The following is a 21,773-nucleotide window of genomic DNA, read 5'->3' as shown; positions in this document are numbered from 1 at the left end:
AATAAGGGAAATGATAGTTTTCTCAAACAGAACGATTGAATTTTTTTAATACTTGAAAGGCGTTTTTAATTGAATCTAGGTGAAAAAGGCTTAACACTTTTCGCCTTCCATGGAAGGATAAACGAGGAATTTGAACAGACAGACGAGGGACAATTCTCAGCTGACGTGCTGGGACCGGACCCAATCGGATTCTGGACCTACACCAACCGCGAAGTCCATTTGAAAATTGGTGACGTCATTCATTACTGGATTTATGTTGTGAAGGATGGAGTCGAATATGAAAGGGTATCCCTATCCTATGAAGTGAAAGGTGACCTGAAAAAACTTACTCCTACTAGCTTTAAACTTAATTTATATTGGTTGAATGTTGTTTTCAGTTAATATTGATTTAAGTCATGATTGTTTACCTTATAGCTAATTATGAAAAATGCTGAACGATATTGAAGTCAATACGCGATAGGTTCTGGCAATATGCTATTAATGGTAATAAATGTAACATACAGTAGTATAATTGGTTGAAACTTGAAATTAGGAACGAACATTTTTCATCTTCACGCTTTGAGAGAAAATTCTGATTTAGTGCTGGTTGCACAAAAGCTGGTTGAATTTTAATCCTGATTTATTTCACGAGAACCAATCAGAGAAGCCGTCTTTTGAAAAAGCCTTCTCTGATTGGTTCTCGTGAAAGTAATCACGATTAAAATTTAACCAGCTGTTGTGCAACCGGGCCTAAAAGTAATATATACAAGATAAGCCAAAATCAGTCAATGACCAAACTTTATTTCTAAAGTAACTGTAGCTAAAACGTATCAACTATAGTCTAGTTTATAAATGGTCAAAAGGAGGTTGAAAGAATTTGGAAAGAGTGGCAATATTTTTGGGTCACTTGATGAGCACTAAACTCAATAATTCAAGTTGCTAAACTGTTTGAATTGCTAAAAGTACCAGAATAAGTTTTACTTGAAAATTGACGTTTATTTGAATACATAATTTATCGGTTATTAGATTATTTATAGACTGAAAGAAGTAATTGTTGAATTTACAGTTTTTTGTGCATCAATCAACCACAGTTTCGTAGCAGATATAATTGATAGGCTTACTATCACTATAGAATTCACACAATCTATAGTTTTATACATTCTTTAGTTATTCAAATAGATAAAATCACTTTATTTGTATGGGTTACTTTTATTAAAATTCATAAAAACAATGTAAGAATATAAAGTACCCTTTAATAGTATATTTCGCACCTAGGGCCGAAAATGAGACTTTTCCGGCTCGAAATCGGTTTTCAAGTCCGAGGCCGTAGGCCGAGGACTAGAGAAAAGATTGAGAGCCGGAAAAACATTTTTGCCCGTGGTGCGAACGCTATTTTTCGCCACACAGAAAAATAAACAATATATATATGAGAATAATTGTTTATTAAGCACTTCCAAAAGCAAATCTGATTAAGCTCTAGCAAATCTGAGGTAATCTGAATATCAGGAAATTGTCCAAGTATTTTTATTTTTTATTCTGATTTGTCTAAATAACCTAAAAGATTATGTTCAATTATGTAAGAGGTTGAGTTTATACTTTTTATTCTTCCAAATGACAATAAGATGATATTATTATGAATGTTTTGGTTCTTGAATAATAAAACACAAATAATGAAAAGTTTTTCGATCAGCTGTTTTAGCACACTTGTAATTTGGCCAATCTGAATGTCAACGTCAACAATGCTTGTTGCCGTTGACTTCGGAAGTTTAGGTTAGAAGTTCTATCCTACTCTGAAAATCGAATTTGAATAGTTTATAATATATATCTTATCTGTATTTTATTCATCCAAATAAAATGATAGTACCTTATTGCAGAATACTTATTCAATTCTAGAAGCATAAACTGAATCCGTTTCATAAACCATTTTGTAAACACGTTCACATCAAATCAGAATCAGCTGACTACAAGGTTATTTTACAGCCCTAGGGCCGTAAAACTTTTACCGGCCTGGTCAGAAAACAATCATTTTCGGCCTCCATAGGACGCACGAAAACCAGCTCATTACATCCAAGTGGGGCGAAAAATGTTTTAAATGAAAGGATACTTCAAGTTGTTATATTGTTTTTATTAATTTCAAGTAAATAACTAACTATACAAGACAACCTATTTCGGACAATCTTATCTAAATTCGGGAGAGGAATAACGCAAGATTACCTTATTTTTCCTCTCCCTATAATTTAAACGATGTACTTATTGTAGGAATAATACATATACCGTATGTATATTATACTTTCTATACAATCTGCATATACTTCTATAAAAAAATCACTCCAGTATAAATTATCAGAAAACACTATATTAGTCAAGAAAAATATGGAAGCATTATAAACAATTTTAGATGTGATAGCAAGTTTTAATAACCTTAAATTTAATCAAAATTATTCTAATCAAAATTACTGCAAGTACCGTATGCAAAGGACGCTTCTAATATCTGATCAGTGATACACTGTTTCATCTTCTATCTCTATACTATAGAGCAATAGAGTAACTAAATATGAAAAGGTTATCATAAATTGTTTTCTCCAATATGGAAAGAATCTTCTCAAGGATGAATTTATTGATCAATCTGTTCCCAGATAACAAGACATGTGATCCCGCAGCTGAGTTTCGCTGCTTGAACGACAAGTGTATACCGAGAATATGGTTGTGCAATTTTGATGATGATTGTGGGGATAACTCGGATGAACCAGCTTACGCTTGCGGGTGAGACAAGTTTGCATAAATCATTAAATACTTATCGATCATTCATGTAAAAAATCAATTTTTCACCGGTAGTGGATACTATAATCATGGATAAAAGCTGTCTTTCTATATTGTTTGTGCTATAACGAAGGAACTGTACGATTCAAGTGCAGGGCCCAATAAGTCATGTACGACGGATTTTTACACGTTAGTTTTTTTATATTAAAAATAAAGTTCAAAAAAATTGTTCAATATATCTCTTATTCCATATATACATATAAACATATCAAGATCTGATGTTAAACTCTGTAATCTCGGTGTAATTATTAAACGGCACACTACAGATTAGAAGTGCATTTTTGAATGGATTGTTTTATAGGTTTACTAGCTTACCCGGCGAACTTCTTACCGCCAAAAATTCAATGTATCTCATGTCACACTTGACTTTATTTGGTGAAACATGAAATTTATCTGACAATCAATATCTGACAATCTCAATACGGACTTTCCTATGTGCTTAAAACTACCGTTTTAATACCAGTAAACAATTTCATCGCAGAGTGACGTGTTTATTACAGCTGGTATGATTTTGTTCATATGCTAAATCATATTATCACTAAATGATCTCGAATCATGATGATCTTCCCGTTCTACGTTAGCCGCTCGGCCGACAAATTCGAAAACATACGTCTGTAAAATGGATTAATATATAATTATTATTAGCCCCCCTATTGAAATTTCTGGTCAGGAACCATCCCCAATATTCACACAACATATTCCCAAAGTTTCATGCCGTTCTGTCAAGTAGTTTTCGAGTCTATAGGGAACAAACAAACTAACACACAAACAGACATTCATTTTTATATATAGAGATTTATTCAGAAAATACAAAGATTACATGAAATACATATCAGTTCCTATATCAATCGATCAATCTACTATAATTGATTGATATATGATATCAATCTAGACTCTAGACAAAGCTCCCTCTATAGTGAGGTCCACGTTATAATGGCAGTAGAGAATACTTCCTTCCTTCTATAGAGCTTATATTTTATTGCTGATGCAATATTAACAGTTAATTCTTGTTTAAAATAAAATGATCAAGAAAAAATATTTTTCAATGATTGAATAACACATTTTCGTGACTGAGATTAAATATTTTTCAAATAAGAAAATTGTTTCTAAAATTGATAAGAAATTATATTTTATTCGTCAAGAAAATATATATATATTTTCTATGATTGAGCTATGAATTTTTAAAATAATTGAGATTGAATATTCAGTTGATTAATTATATTTCTACATTGTTGGAAAACGATCTGGCAACGTTGCGTTAGCGCTATCTGTTTTGTCGAATGATAGCAAAACTAATGTTAATCAAATACTGTAATTATATCGTGGACCTTACTATAGTAGTCCGGCCTACTAAGTGCCGCGAGGGCAGCGGGGGGATGTGAGTTTTGCCTCCTCTGCTTGAAACCTATATTATAAAATCTGGTGTGGCGCACTCACACAACTTTCCTTGCTCATTGAACTGTAAGCCCCATTCTTAAACGAGAATAATTTAGGGGAATAACATAATGACGATTGGCGGCAACATATTTGAAACTACGATCAGACTACTGTATCTATATATATACATGTATATAAAAGCGAAATGGCACTCACTGACTGACTGACTGACTGACTTCACTCACTTACTCACTCACTCGCAGAACTAAAAATCTATCGGACCGAAAACGTTCAAATTTGGTAGGTATGTTCAGTTGGCCCTTTAGAGGCGCACTAAGAAATCTTTTGGCAATATTTTAACTCTAAGGGTGGTTTTTAAGGGTTTAAAGTTCGTCTTTTAGCATGTATATTCTTCTTATTCCAATCTCTTGATTATAATTGAAAAATGTCCATACCATATGTTAATATAGAACTATAATCCAGAGAGAGTACCTCTTCGAAACAGTTGTTAACTGCTAACTAAATTAATAATTTTGTCAGGTTGGCATTAAGTTGAGTTGACTACGTTAGGTTGGCACCAAGTTGAAGATTGAAATGCATTTATCGCGGAAAAATTGATTGGGCACTGCTTCTTCAATCAGAGCTATTCCTGGGAATATTATATTACTAGCCGTCAGGCTCGCTTCGTTCGCCATACCCGTTTAGCCAGACGTTTAGTCTGGACCCCCAACTGGATCGTCCTAACATATGATAAAAATGCTGAAATGGAAAATGCAGGCGAGCGAAGCGAGCCTGCTGATCTCATTCTCGGACGATCCAGTCGGGGGTCCAGGGGGCGGAGCCCCCTGGCTAGACGGATACGGCGAGCGAAGCGAGCCTGACGGCTAGTATGTGTATAAATATAATTGTTTTCAGAGTACTTTTTCCTTTGTGTAAATTGTGAAATTCGATGATATTTTTTAAAAGTCGTCAAAACAGCTGTTCTACAGATGAAATATCTCGACTATGTGTTCTTTTTATGAACTGCTCTACCTACCTACCTCATGCACGAGAAGGAGGTTACAAAGTCCATTTCTCAAGGATGGGGTGGACCCCCATTAGTTTCCCAGAAAGGAGTTTCATGCCAGTTGATAGATCTGATAAATAACTATACAGGGTATGAATTTGAAAAAAATCGGTCAAGTCATTTTTTAGAAAATCGTGTTTTTTTTTTTAATTATCCGCCATTTTTCTCAAGAATATTACAAAGCTCATGCAATTTTCCCAGAAATGAGACTCATGTCAGTTGATAGGGCTTATAGATAGCTATCCATGCTATAAATTTTAAGAAAATCGTTTGAGCCGTTTTCGAGAAAACCGTGAAAAACATGTTTTTTTTAGGTATTATCCGCCATTTTTCTCAAGAATATTACGGAGCCCTTGCAATTTTCCCAGAAATGTGACTTATGTCAGTTAATAGGGCTTATAAATCCGTGGTATACATTTGAAGAAAATCGTTAGAGCCGTTTTAGAGAAAACCGCAAAAAACATGGTTTTTAGTAATTATCCGCCTTTTTGAATTAAATTTTATTGAATTTCTTATTGTCGGATTCTCATGGTATAGGCTAAGGACCTTAGGTTTAAAATTTCAAGTCAATCGGTTGATTAGGAATGGAGTTATCGTGTTCACAGACATACACACATACACACACACACACACACACACACACACACACACACACACACACACACACACACACACACACACACACACACTGTAATATTACATTTTCTCGATTAAAATCGAATCTTCAATTCAATTCAATATTAATAAAACTTGATAGCAAATATCGGTGTAATCGATATGCGGACTCAACTTTTCACCGGAAATTGATCAGCTACTCAAATGTTGAACAGTTGAACAACTCACTTTGACAAAGTTCTATTTCTGAATAAACACATAATTCATACACACATACATACATACACACACACAGACCAACACCCAAAAATCATGTTTTTGGACTCAGGGGACCTTGAAACGTATAGAAAACTTGAAATTAGGGTACCTTAATTTTTTTTGGAAAGCAATACTTTCCTTACCTATGGTAATAGGGCAAGGAAAGTAATGTTACTTACAAACGTGTATTATTAATTACTTGACACGTAGCTTATCCATATGTGAACTGAAATTAACAAAGCTAAGATTCCTACAAAAATGTCATCAATGGAGATCCCATCACATTATTTTTACTTTATTTACAGTATTCTTTTTTCAATTTTAGTCGTCGAAGATGCCGCTATGGTTGGCTACGATGCCCAGGACTCAACAATTACAGATGCATACCGAAATGGTTATTCTGCGATGGCAAAGACGACTGCAAAGACAACAGTGATGAGCTGACCGAAAACTGTACCACACTCAACCAGAATAAGATGCAGGAAAGTGCACATAATAGCACTGGTATTGAAAAGTGATTGATAATTATACTCTGTACAAAATCACTTCTTACTTGGGTGAGACATGCGCAGCAGAGAAGGCATTCAGAGGTAGGGATACAATGGGTCGATGTCTAACGAGGCAAACGACAGAAGAGTCCTGCGACAGTCGAGACCAGCGACGGTAGAGACCTGCGACATTCGAGGCCAGCGACGGTACAGGACTCCTGAAAAAGAGGCCTCAAATGTCGCCTGCGTTAGGCGACAGTTGAGGCCTCTCGAATTTTTGTACAGCTACGACAGTCGAGACCTGCGACGGTAGAGGACTCCTGAAAAAGAGGCCTCAAATGTCGCCTGCGTTAGGCGACAGTAGAGGACTCTTCAATTTTCGTACACTCCCGACAGTCGAGGCCTACGACCGTAAAGGACTGGAAAACAGTCCTCTACTGTCGCAGGCCTCGAATGTCGTAGGTCTCGACTGTCGCGCCCCCGATACAATGGCTGCGAAGTTGCCGTTCTAACCGGCCAGCATTCCTCTAATTTCTCGTGAGTATTAAGCGCTCATGTTAAACTTACGGAGTTTCCTGTCTGGAATCCTCCAGTCGACTGACTTTAATCGACAAATTGGCAACTGCGCTTCTACCTATTACTCTATCCATCACTGTAATTGACTGATCTCCCTCCATTTCTCTGCGCCGCATATTCCTCCAAGTCAGAAGTTAATTTGTACGGAGTATAGATTGTATTCATGTAACAGAAAATATTGTAGTGTAATCAGTGAAACAAGTTATTCGCAACGTTATAAGAAAACTCATTACAATATTCTACCAGAAAGAAACCACATACTTCAACGTAACAATACAAACAATATTCCAATTTGAAGCAAATGAGTTATAGTGAGATACAAGTTATAATGACAGTATTTAATGTTGACAACATTTGTGTTGCTATCCTTGTTTATCATTCGACAAAGCCGATAGCACTCAGTTCTAGCTATGTAACGTTGCCAGATCATTTTTTTGTAATTAGATTTATAATTAATTTGAAAAAAAATTAATCTCAATTTTATGGAAATTTATTATTTGATCATTAAAAAATTTTCTTGACTAAAAAAATATAAATGGAAATTAAACTCAGCTGTGTATGCAATGTCCAGGCTCAGGAGGGTATTAGTTCATGAGGCAGTGATCTCTGCTTACTATGGATATTATGAATCATTACTGTATTATGGTATATTGCCGTGGGGAGGATCAAGATTTTCTGCCTCTATCTTCCGTGCCCCAAAGAATCATATTTAAAAAGCCACCCCGTTTCTCGTGTAGATCGCTATTCAAAGATAATAGAATTTCGACGGTTCCTAGTCTCTATTTGAACCATCTGGCAATCATTGCTTATAAAATGAAAGATGATTGGCTGACAGGTGTGGATGTTCATCAACACAATACAAGATACAGGGGCTTAGTCAGTGTTGAACAGCACAGGACAGGGTTTTATGAGCACATTTTATTTTAGCGTATGGCCCTACGACACAAATCTTTATGTTATCTAACATAAGTCAAACATATAGACAATGAAGTCATCTTAGTCACAAGTTTGAAAAAAGGTGGAACACAAATTGAAAAAAAAAAATTTAAAAGTTATAAACATATATTATCTAGTCGATTTAAATATGCCACTGCATCTGGTGTAGCTACCAGGAAGTCATCCAGCCTGCCCTCATAAGCTGTTCTTGTGCACTCTTCTACAATGTGTCTTATGGTTTGCACAGCGCCACACTCACAAAAAGGCGTTGGAGCCTTTCCCCACTTGTGCAAGGGGGGGTGTAATGTTAGTTCGCCTCCTCGTGGTGCACCCTGGATAACGCTAAATGAGCTAACGCCTACAACTGGCGGTCAGACAAACGATTGTTCTCCTGACCATACACGACACAACTCTACTTTTTTTTATGAGCACAACCCAAATTACATTGGCAAAAAAGTGTTTAACTGTTTACCCCAGAATATAAAAGCTGCCCAAACCCTAAACTCTTTCAAGTCTAATCTAAAATGTTGGCTATTGAAATGTTTTTATGAGTGGCGAAGTATCTTCGACCATTGAATACGTTACATTAGTTATAAATGTTGTATGGCCTTAGATATTATAAGTTATTGTGTTATGATGTACAAAATTGTTCTATTATGTACAAAATTATTGTGTTTTGTGTATCAATATCTTGTTTTCTCTCTTATTTTATGACTATTGTCGAAATGGTGCTTGTCACTATCCATGACAGTATAATAAACCAATAAACAAAGAAATTGTAGTTACTTTTTTTCATCACTCCACTACTGAACTTCCATTCCTTATATCTAGGAACTACGGTAATTGGAAATTATCCAATCTGTTTCACAGATATTAATAAATTATTCGGAATTCAAATAAGCAGTTATCATAATATGCTTATATCAGTAATTTTGTTGAACTGAATAAAAATCCTTTCAAATCAATGCATTAGTGTTGATCATTGAGGAGATTTTTACTACGGCTAAAAAGGTTGATTTGGAAGTAAAACTTTACAGGTTTTGGAAAATTCCAAAAAGAACAAAAACAACAACCTTACTAGATACTCTGATGTAAAATTGTGTACAGGTATAATTTCATAATTATGTTGTAGACAATAATCTGTTATTCCAATAGGATACTTCAGTAAATTGATGTTAGTGTGCGCGCTCGCATATAATCATACCCATGTTACAAAAATACAAAAAACTTGATTTGCCAGTTATCTTTTCAAGTTCAAAGTCTTTCGCATCTAACAACATCGCGAACGATCAAATCTCGGATCTCTCTTGTACGATCAACTTGACCTACGAGTAGCATTGACTTTTGAGATGTCATATTATAATATTGGTTGCGTGAGTTTTATTTGCTTAATAGTTCTTATAAATACAGTTACTAGTTATGAAGTTCCGACAGCAATTATCGAAGTTTTGCAGCCCAAAGGATTCAAAGCATCCATTCCAGGTTTGTGATTGAGGTTATTAACATGGCTTGTTAGATTATGATAGCTAGCATATTAGGCTATATAGGTGACAGATTCTAGATAAGAATTAATTGAATATTGTTATAGACAAAACTATTAACATTGTCTTCTACACAGTTCAAAGATTGAGAAATCTTTCAACTTCAATTTTATTCTTACAAGGAAAGGGCATCAAATTGCATTATTATTATTATCCTTATTGAATTTTCCTTGGGTACGCAAAAAATCAATTACTTGAATTTACAATAAATTGATTCCACCCACTCTAGTAGATATCAGATTCAAATTGACTTGTTGCGTTCAAGGAAAATCCAATAAGAATAATAATGCAACTACTTGATACAATCTTCTTACTAGAAAATTGAAGTATTTATTATTATATTTTTATGAAAAAACACAGATCAGGAGAGAAAAACTGGGTTACTATAGTTTTGTTCAATCGAAATATTATATTAACTGCACGTTTTTTTTGTTAGGGCTACTCTTGAATATGAATAAAAATAAAAATCCAAGAACCCTTTTTTAAAATTGTTTACTCGCAACATGTTTCGGCTTTGATGCCATTATAAGACTTGATAATGACATCATAGCCGAACCATATTGTGAGTAAACAATTTTAAAAAAGGGTTCTTAGATTTTTATTTTTATTTATAACTGCATTTTATACACTCTTATTTGGGATAAGCTATCGATAAGTTGAGCTCCATGCGCCTGATCCTACCTCTGTAAGGGTGACCACTTTGAGAACCGAACTCCTCTAAATACCGTTTATGAGTTTTAAATTTGCTTCCCGGTGGTTCGGAACCCACCTAAAGCTGTAGGTTCACTGATCTCTCATCATCATCCATCAGCTGAAATTGATCAGTTGCGACCTTAAAACTCTGACACCAAACCTGAGCCAGCCAGGTCACTCGATATTATTATTATTATCCATCAGCTACGCCTAACCAATCAAGAACTTCTCTTTTTATTAAAATGTATTTAAATTGACAATGGTTGAGTTTTAGAGCATAGAGCTTATTAGTCGACTTGTATCACTCTGCATCTCTTATGACAAAACTTATTGTGAACTAATAGGAGAAATTATTTATTTTAAAAAGCGAATAAGCTTTGTAATACATCAATGGCTTTTTGTATTCAATTCAGATGAAGAAGGCATGACACGTTACGCCTTTCATGGAAGAATAAACGAAGAATTTGAACAGACAGACGCGGGCCAATTCGCAGCTGATGTTCTCAAGCCATCATCGAAAAATGACGGATTCTGGACCTACACCAACCGGCATGTCAACTTGAAAATTGGTGACGTCATTCATTACTGGATACAAGTTGAGAAGGATGGAGTGAGTTATTCAAGGGTATCTCTATCATATGAAGTGAAAGGTGATGTGAAAAACTTTATTTTTTATAAAACTTCTTTTTTAATTTTATCCATATTGAATCCTTCAATACCAAATTCGAATTCAAGAGTAGTATAAAATAGAAATAGAAATTCGCTTATTGACATAGAACATTCTACAAAATTCTGTTCAACGCCAAGAAAATATCAAAATTTACAAAAAAGAATCTATTCTTTCCAATGGAAGTTGGATAAATTAATATTGAACATTTTTACAATCTTCAAATTTCCTTCTGCTATTTATTTCTTCGGTCAATATTTACATTAGCAGAAGTACTTAGTTCTATTTAAATCGATTTTATTGAATACGGTATTTGAAATCATTATTATACAGTAATTATATTGAACAATTTCTTCAATCTCTACGGGTTGATAGAATTGGCTAACTCGGAACTCGCTGACTTAAACTGCCATATGATCAATACTACACCGATCAGAGCGGCTTTGATTCATACGGCAGTTTAACATGGAGTCGGCGAGTTCCGAGTTAGCCAATTCTATCAAACCATCTCTACCATATACTGGGGAAAGAATTGGCTTATACATGTACGGGATACAAAACGAAATACATGTTTGACGCATCATAACGTCTGAGGTCGGAACTACTGAACAGTTGATCGAATGACTATGAAGGTTTGCCCTGACACCTGAATCGGGAAGATCTCGTATTCAATTCGAAATTCTCTATGGCCCCTATCCCCGATCATGCGAAAAGTGCTTTCAATAGAACAATAGCCGACTGTTATGGTGGACCTATGTTTTATCTTACATCCTATACCTAGGCTCCTGTAAATTGGAAATTTCTCAAGGATAAATTTTTGTTCAATTTGTTCCCAGATAACAAAACATGTGATCGCACAGCTGAGTTCCACTGCAGGAATGACAAGTGCATACCTAAAATAAAATTGTGTGATTTTGATGATGATTGTGGTGATAACTCAGATGAACCAGCTTACATGTGCGGGTAAGAGAAATCTGCATAGTTGCCAGTTATGCTCAGAATTCGTGTCCTTATTTCAATTATTTACCAGCAGTAAACACAATAATATAAAAACTTCACTATCGAAGTAGATTTCTCAAGGTGCATTCTCGTTCAACTTATACCACAGAATACAGCAATAAGCTGTATTCTGTGCTTATACGTAAACTTCTGTAGTCGACGATGACAAGCAATGGACCATAAGAATGAAGTTGAGCATTTGATTATACTTCTAAAATATGGAGCATTTGCTTCATTTTCTATGAATAAACGTTAGCAAAACCTTTTGCTCATGCTCATCAAAAAAATAGTTTGAGCATTTGCTCAAAAGTAAAAGCTTATACTCAAAATTGTATGAATAAACTAGAGCATCTGCTCAACTTTTGAAGCAAATGCTTCAAAAAATTGAGTCTAGTCTAGAGCAGCTTTTCAACTTTTGCTCAAAGTAAAATGGCTCAACTAATTTGTATGAGGAAGAGGAAACTATACCAGATACGATCACAACCAATACCTAGTTGAGAACTATAGTGATACATATCATGGTTGAATCTAAAAAGAGTTTTATATAGTTCTCAACTATTGGTTGTGATAGTATCTGGTATAGTTTCCTCTTCCTCATACGAATTAGTTGAGCCATTTTACTATGAGCAAAAGGTGATAAGCTGCTCTAGACTTGACTCACCTTTTTTGAAGCATTTGCTTCAAAAGTTGAGCAAATGCTCTAGTTTATTCATGCAATTTTGAGTATAAGCTTTTACTTTTGAGCAAATGCTCAAACTATATTTTGATAAGCATGAGCAAAAGGTTTCGCTCACGTTTATTCATAGAACATGAAGCAAATGCTCCATATTTTAGAAGTATAAGCAAATGCTCAACTTCATTAATATGGCCCATTGTCCAAATTTCAAGTGTGCTAAAACAGCTGATCAAATAACTTTTCCTACAGTTACCTTGAAAAGTGACGATTCCTGCACTGATTACAGAACGCTTAGTGAAAGATTCACTTTTCCGCTCTAGTGCAGGAATAGTATATTTCGCACCTAGGGCCGAAAATGAGACTTTTCCGGCTCGAAATCGGTTTTCAAGTCCGAGGCCATAGGCCTCGGACTAGAAAAGATTGAGAGCCGGAAAAACATTTTTGCCCATGGTGAGAACGTTATTTTTCGCCACACAGAAAAATAAACAATATAAATATGAGAATAATTGTTTATTAGGCACTTCCGAAAGCAAAACAGGAAGGTCATAGCTCTAGCAAATCTGAGGTAATCTGAATATTGGGAAATTGTTCAAGTATTTTTATTTTTTATTCTGATTTGTATAGATAACCTAAAAGATTATGTTCAATTATGTAAGAGGTTGAGTTTATACTTTTCATTCTTAAAAATGACAATAGGATGATATTATTATAAATGTTTTGATTCTTGAATAATAAACACAAGTAATGAAAAGTTTTTTGATCAGCTGTTTTAGTACACTTGAAATTTGACAAATCTGAATATCAACGTTAACAATGCTTGTTGTCGTTGACTTCGGAAGTTTAGGTTAGAAGTTCTATCCTACTCTGAAAATCGAATTTGAATATAATTTATAATATATATCTTATCTTTATTTTATTCATCCAAATAAAATGATAGTATCTTATTGCAGAATACTTATTCAATTCTAGAAGCATAAACTGATTCCGTTTCATAAACCATTTTGTAAACACGTTCACATCAAATCAGAATCAGCTGACTTCAAGGTTATTTTACAGCCCTAGGGCCTTAGAAATTTTACTGGCCTGGTCGGAAAACAATCATTTTCGGCCTCCTTATGACGCATGAAAACCAGCTCATTACATCCAAGTGGGGCGAAAAAAATTTTTCTGCACTCCAGATTTGCAACATTGCAACACAAAATAGTTGGTGGGTTATATGGAGGATTAGTGCACGAAAACAAAAATTAAGTTGGTAAAAATGACTGTGGTTAGATTTAGATAAGAATCATTTCAATGGCTACCCTACATTTATGATAAAATCCCAATCTAGAAATCCAAAACAAGAATAAAGTTTATCTAAATCATAATTAAATAATCATCATTTACGAATTCTCATCATTAAATAATAAATAATAGTTCTTTTCTATTGATAATTATTATTTCAACTCCAAGAAATGAGAAAAGTAGCAAATATACATTATAAAATTCGAATTTTGAGGTTAAATGATTACTGTTCGATACTCATATAAATAAAAATAATAAAAAACATAACAATACTACAATAAATATTCTCTGTTGTATATGTTATTTTTATAAATATTTTTCAGTTTACTTTGAACATTTTTCTCGTTAATTTGAGCAAAAGTCTAAATTTCTGAATTGTGTTTCAGTAATTTTTAGCTGGATGAAACAAACTTAGGTACGATTCTTCCCGCTAGCACAGACCGCTAGGTCGCGCGCTTGTCGTTTCAGCCATCTTGTTGTGTTCAGTCATCTTGCATCTCGGTTCAGCCAACAAGCTGTTGGCTTGTATTTTGAATGTGAAGTTTTTGTTCCATCTGTATTTTTTCTGATTCTTGAATGAATAAAAATGAGAACTTTGGCTGAGAATTTTCAACTTCAATTGGATTATTAATTTTTTAATGAATTAAAGTTACTATTAATAACAGCATCACACACACACACAAACATTTGATGAATTTCAGCCATCATTTTACCCATAATCATTCAATCAACCACTTCTCATATTCAATGGTAACTGTAGGAAAAATTAAATGTGAAATACGTGCGCAAAGTTCCTCTGCTGCACTCAACAAGCGTTTCTTTCGGTGCAGCAAACTGTCACTTTGCGCACTAGTTGCACAAATAACTATTTCATTATTTTTGCTTATTATTCAAGAATCAAAACATTTCTAATAATATCAACTTATTGCCAATAAAAAGTATAAACTCAACCTCTCTCATTAAAACATAATTAACCATAATCTTTTAGGTTATTTTTAGACAAATTGAAATCTACCCAATCTGAGATCCTCACCCTGTCGTGATCGACGACGGTATTTCCCCCAAACAAAAACCCAGCTTTATACATGATAAGTTCTTCTACAGGAGCAGGTTGAAACTTCTTTCCACTACAGTGAGATCTACGTTAAAATGGCAGTGTTTGATTAGCAATGGTATTTCTATCCTTGTCTATCATTCAACAAAGCTGATATCGCTATCTCTTTCTCGCTTTGCTCTTTTGCTAGACCGTATTTTAACAATTAAGATTTTTTTTTGTCAGCTGAGCTATAGTGTTTACAAGTTTTTGTTTCTTGAATAATGGTTCCAAATTTTCTTAAATAACTCAGTATTATTCGTTACAAGTGGCAATTGAGTGGAATATTTCTAATTAATTTATTAATTCAAGCCATCTAAATTCAAAATTTATAGTTTTAATGTTTATTTTGGACTAAAATTTTATAAAAATTGTACATGTGAAATTCTAATCTTACCTTGGACTTTGTCACTTATAAATTTGGAAGAAGAATAGCACAAGGACTACCTTATTATTTCATCTTTCAATATTATTACATTAGTGTCATTTGCATTGTAAATAAATAAATAAAATAATTAATTAACAAAATATTTCATATCAATATTCTGAAAATTCATTATGAAATAAATAAAAAAAATAATTTCTTGTTTAATAAAATAGAATTGATTATTTAAAACGAGAATGAACAGTTAATATTACATCAATAAACCTGTATCAGCCACCGTCTATAGAAGGCATTGACAAGACAGAGGATCGACAACGTTGTTCTTCTATCTTTCACCACTGTCGTTATAGCGTGGACCTCACTATACCGTAGTAGAAGATCGACCAACATTTTACTGAGAAGTTACTTACATTTCTTTAGAGTTTTTTCAGCAATTTTCTGGAGGTAGTTGGTAACAATTATGACAAGTTTCTCAAGATCATGGAGATGTCATTTTTCATACGATAAACATAAAAGCTCCACCAATAACTATTTATGCTTACAAACTTGGACGGTTATCACAAAACTCACGATAGGTGATTGGTAAAAATAATAGCAAGTTTCTCAAGATCATGGAGGCACATTTTCCCTACGATACACATAAAAGCTTCACCTATTTTTGCTTACAAACTTGGACGATTGTCACAAAACTCATGTTCGAAGCTAAAACTCATCAATGCTCTATTCCATCATTGAAGAATATTATATTGAAGATTTATTTTGATTTCAGTCGAAGAAATTGCACCAATGGTTTGCTGCGATGCCCAGGACTAAACAATTACAGATGCATACCAGAGCTATTATTCTGTAATGGTAAAAACGACTGCAAAGACAACAGTGACGAATTGACCGAAAATTGTACTACAGTCAACCAGAAAAAGCCGCATAACAACACTGGCATTGAAATGTGAGTCAGAGTATATTCCTATAACTATAATCAGTGAAACAAGTAAAGAATCACAATGTAATTTTCAAGCTACGTAGGTACTGTAAATAGAGAATAATTACTCAAAACTAGAAAAAATGTCCTTCAATTGGAAAACAATTGAAAAAATAATCAAATAAGCTAATTTTGAATGAACTGGTTGCTTTTTTTAGGTATTAATCTAGATAGTAAGTAGGATATACGATTCTAATTTTTGAACTGTTTTGTTACTTGTCGCCAGCACACAAACCAATAAGGTTTTGCTGGTAACGCCAATTAATTTCAAGAAATTGAATCATTGAGTATTATTTGTTCTAAGTGATTAAAAAATATACAGAGTATATTGGTACCAATACCAATACTCTAGTATATTATTGTAATTATATTGGTTGGGAATTCGTAAACACCCTGTGTATCATATTTGTTTGTGTATTGAGGCAATAAATTTGATTTGATTTTCCATCATAGCAAATTTTGTATGATGTTAAGAGATGAATTATGTAAATATGAGATAGGAGGATTCTGACTTTCCATGACAAGCAAAATTAAATTAAACTTTATTCCAACTGGCTTGATGATTCCATTCGAGATCAAATTAGTTTCTATCTACAAACAAACCCGGTATCAATATTATTCATTGTTAAAATATTATACAATATTGGACCGTTTCACAATAAGAATTGGTACCTGATGAATTAAAGACTAGATATTTATTATCCACAATATCAACTTGACAACAATTCAGAAAGTGAAAATTGGTAACTTTGTTGAAGATCTAAATTGTTCCGATTTCTATGTTCAAGATCGGCGATTGAAAATTCTTCCCATCCATCAACCAATGATCAAAACCTTGATTATGAACCACATAATAAAGAAGTTGTTGATATTCGGAGTCAAGACTCTAAAAAATGTTCGAAGTCCATAACAACAGTGAATGGAATGTCTGCATGCAGCGGCTATTTGATATTTGAGACAGATTTCTCTTTTGGAATTGGGGAAAATTGGACAAATGAAGTTCGATTCAATTCTGATGTAAGTAATCAGATTTCTATTTGAATACTTCTACGGTAGGCTACTATTATCAATGGTGATTATTCTTCAATCAATCAATCATTTATTTATTTTATTTATAGACAATAGATACAATTCAGGTGTAAACAACAGGCATTCGCCCAAAACTACTTCCAACCTTAATTTAAAATAAACAGTTCAGAGGTCATGCAGAGTTCATTAACATTGGTATTAAACTGTAAAAGATTCCTGTATCAGTAAATTCATATAACGGTAGCCATTTTCAAACTCAGATACAAGTGAAAATAAGTTTCTAAAACCGTTCGCCATTATTTGAATGAATGTTGGATTAGAAACGGAACGTAATTTTAATGATAACGATAGTAAAATTTAATCTGATTTTTCTTCACAGGAGAGTGAATTTGTAGTTTTCGACAACAACACGTCAAATTTCTTCAGCAAATTTGGCTTTCTGAATTTGAAGCCAGCGTTGTTAGATGAGTATTATGGAGAGGGCTTCACATTGAATGGAACTCTCGATCTGGGTGCAAGGTAAGAATAAATTAAACTCAATTAGTCAATGTGTGTGAGGACTTACAAAAACTTTTCAACAGTCTTGCTTACGATCAAGCAACTTGTTTAAATACCGTAGTGAAATTAATTTGGAAAAATATTTGTTTAATATTAATTATTATTTATTAATATTAATTATTTTAAAATGTGGAACTTGAAAATTGTTCACCCTAAGATCTTCTGGGTCATATAGAGGTGTCTTAGTACGATTTATTTATTTATTTGTGGATACAATCACAAATCATATAAATATGATTAGGAAGGAACAACAGGCTTGGCCAAAAATATTCCATTCCCAAATTATATTGAAGATAAGAAGTCTTATGGTCTTATATTACTTTTAAATCACAAGTATTATATATTTCTGATTTGAAACGAATATTTTTATAGATGATAAGTGAATAGTTTGTTTTTACTACAGGTGCACATCTCGGGAGCAAGTTTGCGACAGAACAAGGACTGGGTTTTCGATTCTACCTCCAGTGATGTCAGCTAGACTCACGACTGACTCGAGTTTCTCTTTCAAGTATGGAGTTTTGGAAATGAAAGCTAAGCTTCCCAGGGGCGATTGGGTTATTCCCGGTGAGTTTAAACAGGTTTTAAAGAAATATATTGTATGACACGCCGAGTTTTAAAGGTGGTGTTATTGCAATATAAACAATAAAAAAGCATGAAATGATCACATTTTTTGGTGAGGGTGATGCCCACATGAGCTCTAGGCTTGTGCGTGGGTGATGAGAGATTTTACAACTCATGAATTATATTCAGAGGAGTTAGCTGAAGCGGTCACCCTTCCAACGGGAGTAGCAGGCGCATGATTCTTAACTTTTCTAAGCGATAGCTTATCAGTGCAACCACTGACTCAAACCGCTTCCATTTAGCTTAACATGGAAAGATAAGTGTGTAAGAATTCAATTTAGCCATTTTTTGGAATCATTCAACACCTTAAAATACAGAGTTCTAATTTTGGAATAAATTATACTTATAAAATTCTACTTTTCAAATTTTTCCTGCTTTAAATTCCACCAGTTCGTCTGATTCTATAAATTTCAACTTTTCAAAGAGTAACTAAATAAATAATAACCACTATAAAAAGGTTCTGAATAAGCCATTTTCAAAAATTAACTAAATTAACCACTATTAAAGGGTTCTGAGTTGACACTCATTTCGGATTCCAGACTGAATTATTCATAGAATTTGGAAAACAGTTTTTGGGTTGAGACAGTTGATTCATTCCAAATTATTATTGTCATATTTTGTATATGAATAAAAAACCTAAATCCAGATATTTTGGTAGGGAGAAGTTTATACATACAAGACATTCATACTTCGAGGGCTCGTCAAAAAATTGTCACTGGTAAAACTTGTTCAGCATTGCATACCGCACAAAAGTTTCCATATTTTTTCTTGTTGGAAAAGTTACTAATCTCAAGTCAATAGCGATTGAAATTATTGTTTATGAAAAGCTAATTAACAGATTGAATACTTATTAAATTCTGAATTCTCAAATTACAGAGCTGTGGCTTCAACCCAAACGGCACAGTTATGGTTATAGAAATTCTGGAAAAATAGTTCTGGCAAAGTCAATTGGTAATCCTTCGCTCACCTTCAATGGCAAAGATATCGGAAACAATTTACTGACATGTGGACTTCAAGTCAAAGATAAAACACAAACATTCGATAAGTCGAAGGAGGGAGGACTCTGGTCTGACGATTTCCACATCTTCAAGCTTCAATGGACTGACAGTAAGATTTTCAATTAATCATGATTTGTTGTATAAATTGAAATGGACATAACCTACATAATATTTGGACAAACAAAATTAGGAAATTGAAGAAGTTTTGGGCAAAAGCTTGTTTTATCTTTTCCGACTATTGTATTTTTTGATCCAATAAATGAAATGAAATAAGATACAGTCTCCATTATCCAATACAACCTACATATTTTTTGGTTAATCAATATATTATTTGATACAATAAACGGTAGCACTGTAATTATATTTCATGAGTGTATTGATATAAAAGAGCATCCTAAGTTATTTTGTTGTCACAAATTAATTTTGAAATTTTTCATGAGAATTATGATTTGTTTTAATTTATGACGTTGTTTGTAAAATTTTCAGTATAACCTAATAACCCCGGAGCCGGTTTAGGTCGTATAATTGACCATAATGTAGCTAGTAGTAGTAGTTTACTTCCAAATTTTCCAACAGAAGTTTTTTCAAATCGGTCTATCATTCAAAATATAATATTACAAATAGTAGGGTATTGTACATAAATATTTGATTAGGTTACTCGATTTATTCCTTATAAAACAGAAAAATCATACTATTCATTTGAAACTAGTTAGAAACCAACAGAATATCTAATACTTTTAGAGTATTGAAGACAGACAGCCTATGTAGTGTATCAAAATTAATTGCGTCTTATCGAGTCTAGTTCCAAAAGATCATTCAACCAGCGTTTAATCAGATTACTAGAAATTGAATTGAAATTGTCTTACATGTTACATGACTGATTACATAAAATAAAAATAAAGTGTAACACATAAAAGGTTATAAGTTCGAAGCAGAACGAGCACAATATTCTATAATGCTTTGCAAATGAATGCCACTTAAAATTATTTGGTTATCTGACAATCACTTGTAAATATTTTCCAGAGAAAATTTCCTTCTTCGTTGACAATGAGGAGTTGGGAGAATGGGACGGAAAACATAATCCTCTACTTGAAGGGCACGACTCACTATCTCCTTTTGATCAAGAAGTAAGTTTATCTCCAGTTGAAACTACAAATATTAATCACCATGAAAATTTCACTTCACCGGTTGTGAAGTTAACGACATGACTTGCTGTAAATCGTTGTCTGATAGAGAACAGCATTATAATATAAATTACTGTTACAGTATTGATAGAGTTCTTTAGCCTCAGCTTTATTGCTCAATGATTATTACCTCGTGAATGTATCACCTAGCTCATTGGCTTTACCGTAAGATTACAGTTGAGATCTCTGACATTGAGGGGGGTAGCGTTGTCGTATACAAGCGTAGAGTGAGCAAGTGGCTGCTCTACATTGGGGCAGAGGCTTCGGAGGCTCTCCTAAATTCGTCTTACAGATGAATATGGCCTTTGAAAATGCCAGCACATTATTCCACATATTCATCCGTATTATTATGTTTTTAAATTTTTCCCCCACACAATATTAAAATAATAATAAAGGTATGACTGCATAGTGAAAACCTTAAGCGCCGTTGAGCTGAAATTTATTATCATCTGTATGTTTATACTGCAATCATATAAATGTATATTTTTTTCATATTTTACTTTCAATTCCAAACTATGTTCAAGTATCATAATTTCCTTAGTTCAAACCAGTGTATTTGAACTGTCTGATTTAGTTCGACTCCACCCTGCACACGGACAAATCATCCACGCAGGGAGTATATTCTTTATATTTATTATTGTTACACTATTATTTTGTAAATGTCTTTTTTGATGAATAAATTTTAATTTGATTTTGAATCTCATTAAACTATCAGTTTCAATTTTTGTGGATTGCAGTGTGATAATAAATGAGATTATTTGTTAGAAATGCAGTATATTGATTAGAATTTTTCAGATGTGAATTAAAAATTAATATGCACTACAGTATAATTGTAGAAGGAAGCAGGCTAGTCATCAAGGTATTTGGTATAACGGGCCGAGTGAATAAAAACAAGGGCAAATAAATTTACAGTCAGTTTCGAAAAACGAGAAAACAAAGTGAATCAACTCT

The 21,773-nt window shown here is 33.5% G+C and overlaps 2 protein-coding genes across 4 annotated transcripts in view; both read left to right on the top strand.

Moving 5' to 3' along the window:
- Positions 1-8,891, top strand: part of LOC111063835 (gram-negative bacteria-binding protein 3) — a 12,124-nt gene extending 3,233 nt beyond the window's left edge. For 2 of the 3 annotated variants that reach the window (XM_039428847.1, XM_039428846.1), the window contains exons 2-4: positions 80-310; positions 2,616-2,742; positions 6,441-8,891. In XM_039428847.1, the coding sequence (XP_039284781.1) occupies positions 80-310; positions 2,616-2,742; positions 6,441-6,633 (551 nt within the window). In that variant the 3' untranslated portion in view covers positions 6,634-8,891. The remainder of the gene's footprint in view (positions 1-79; positions 311-2,615; positions 2,743-6,440) is intronic. The other variant, XR_005571401.1, reaches the window with a different exon arrangement.
- The window catches only part of LOC111064638, a 62,538-nt gene that overhangs the window by 39,514 nt on the left and 1,251 nt on the right, over positions 1-21,773 (top strand). The window contains exons 19-28 of the mRNA XM_039429552.1: positions 80-285; positions 9,390-9,597; positions 10,763-10,999; positions 11,853-11,979; positions 16,223-16,399; positions 17,221-17,449; positions 17,841-17,980; positions 18,423-18,583; positions 19,517-19,747; positions 20,662-20,765. Coding sequence (XP_039285486.1) covers positions 80-285; positions 9,390-9,597; positions 10,763-10,999; positions 11,853-11,979; positions 16,223-16,399; positions 17,221-17,449; positions 17,841-17,980; positions 18,423-18,583; positions 19,517-19,747; positions 20,662-20,765 — 1,820 coding nt within the window. The remainder of the gene's footprint in view (positions 1-79; positions 286-9,389; positions 9,598-10,762; positions 11,000-11,852; positions 11,980-16,222; positions 16,400-17,220; positions 17,450-17,840; positions 17,981-18,422; positions 18,584-19,516; positions 19,748-20,661; positions 20,766-21,773) is intronic.

Source organism: Nilaparvata lugens, chromosome 5 (assembly GCF_014356525.2).
Source record: "Nilaparvata lugens isolate BPH chromosome 5, ASM1435652v1, whole genome shotgun sequence".
Taxonomy (NCBI): domain Eukaryota; kingdom Metazoa; phylum Arthropoda; class Insecta; order Hemiptera; family Delphacidae; genus Nilaparvata; species Nilaparvata lugens.
The sequence above is the reverse complement of the archived record's forward strand: the minus strand, read 5'-3'. Positions and strand labels throughout refer to the sequence as shown.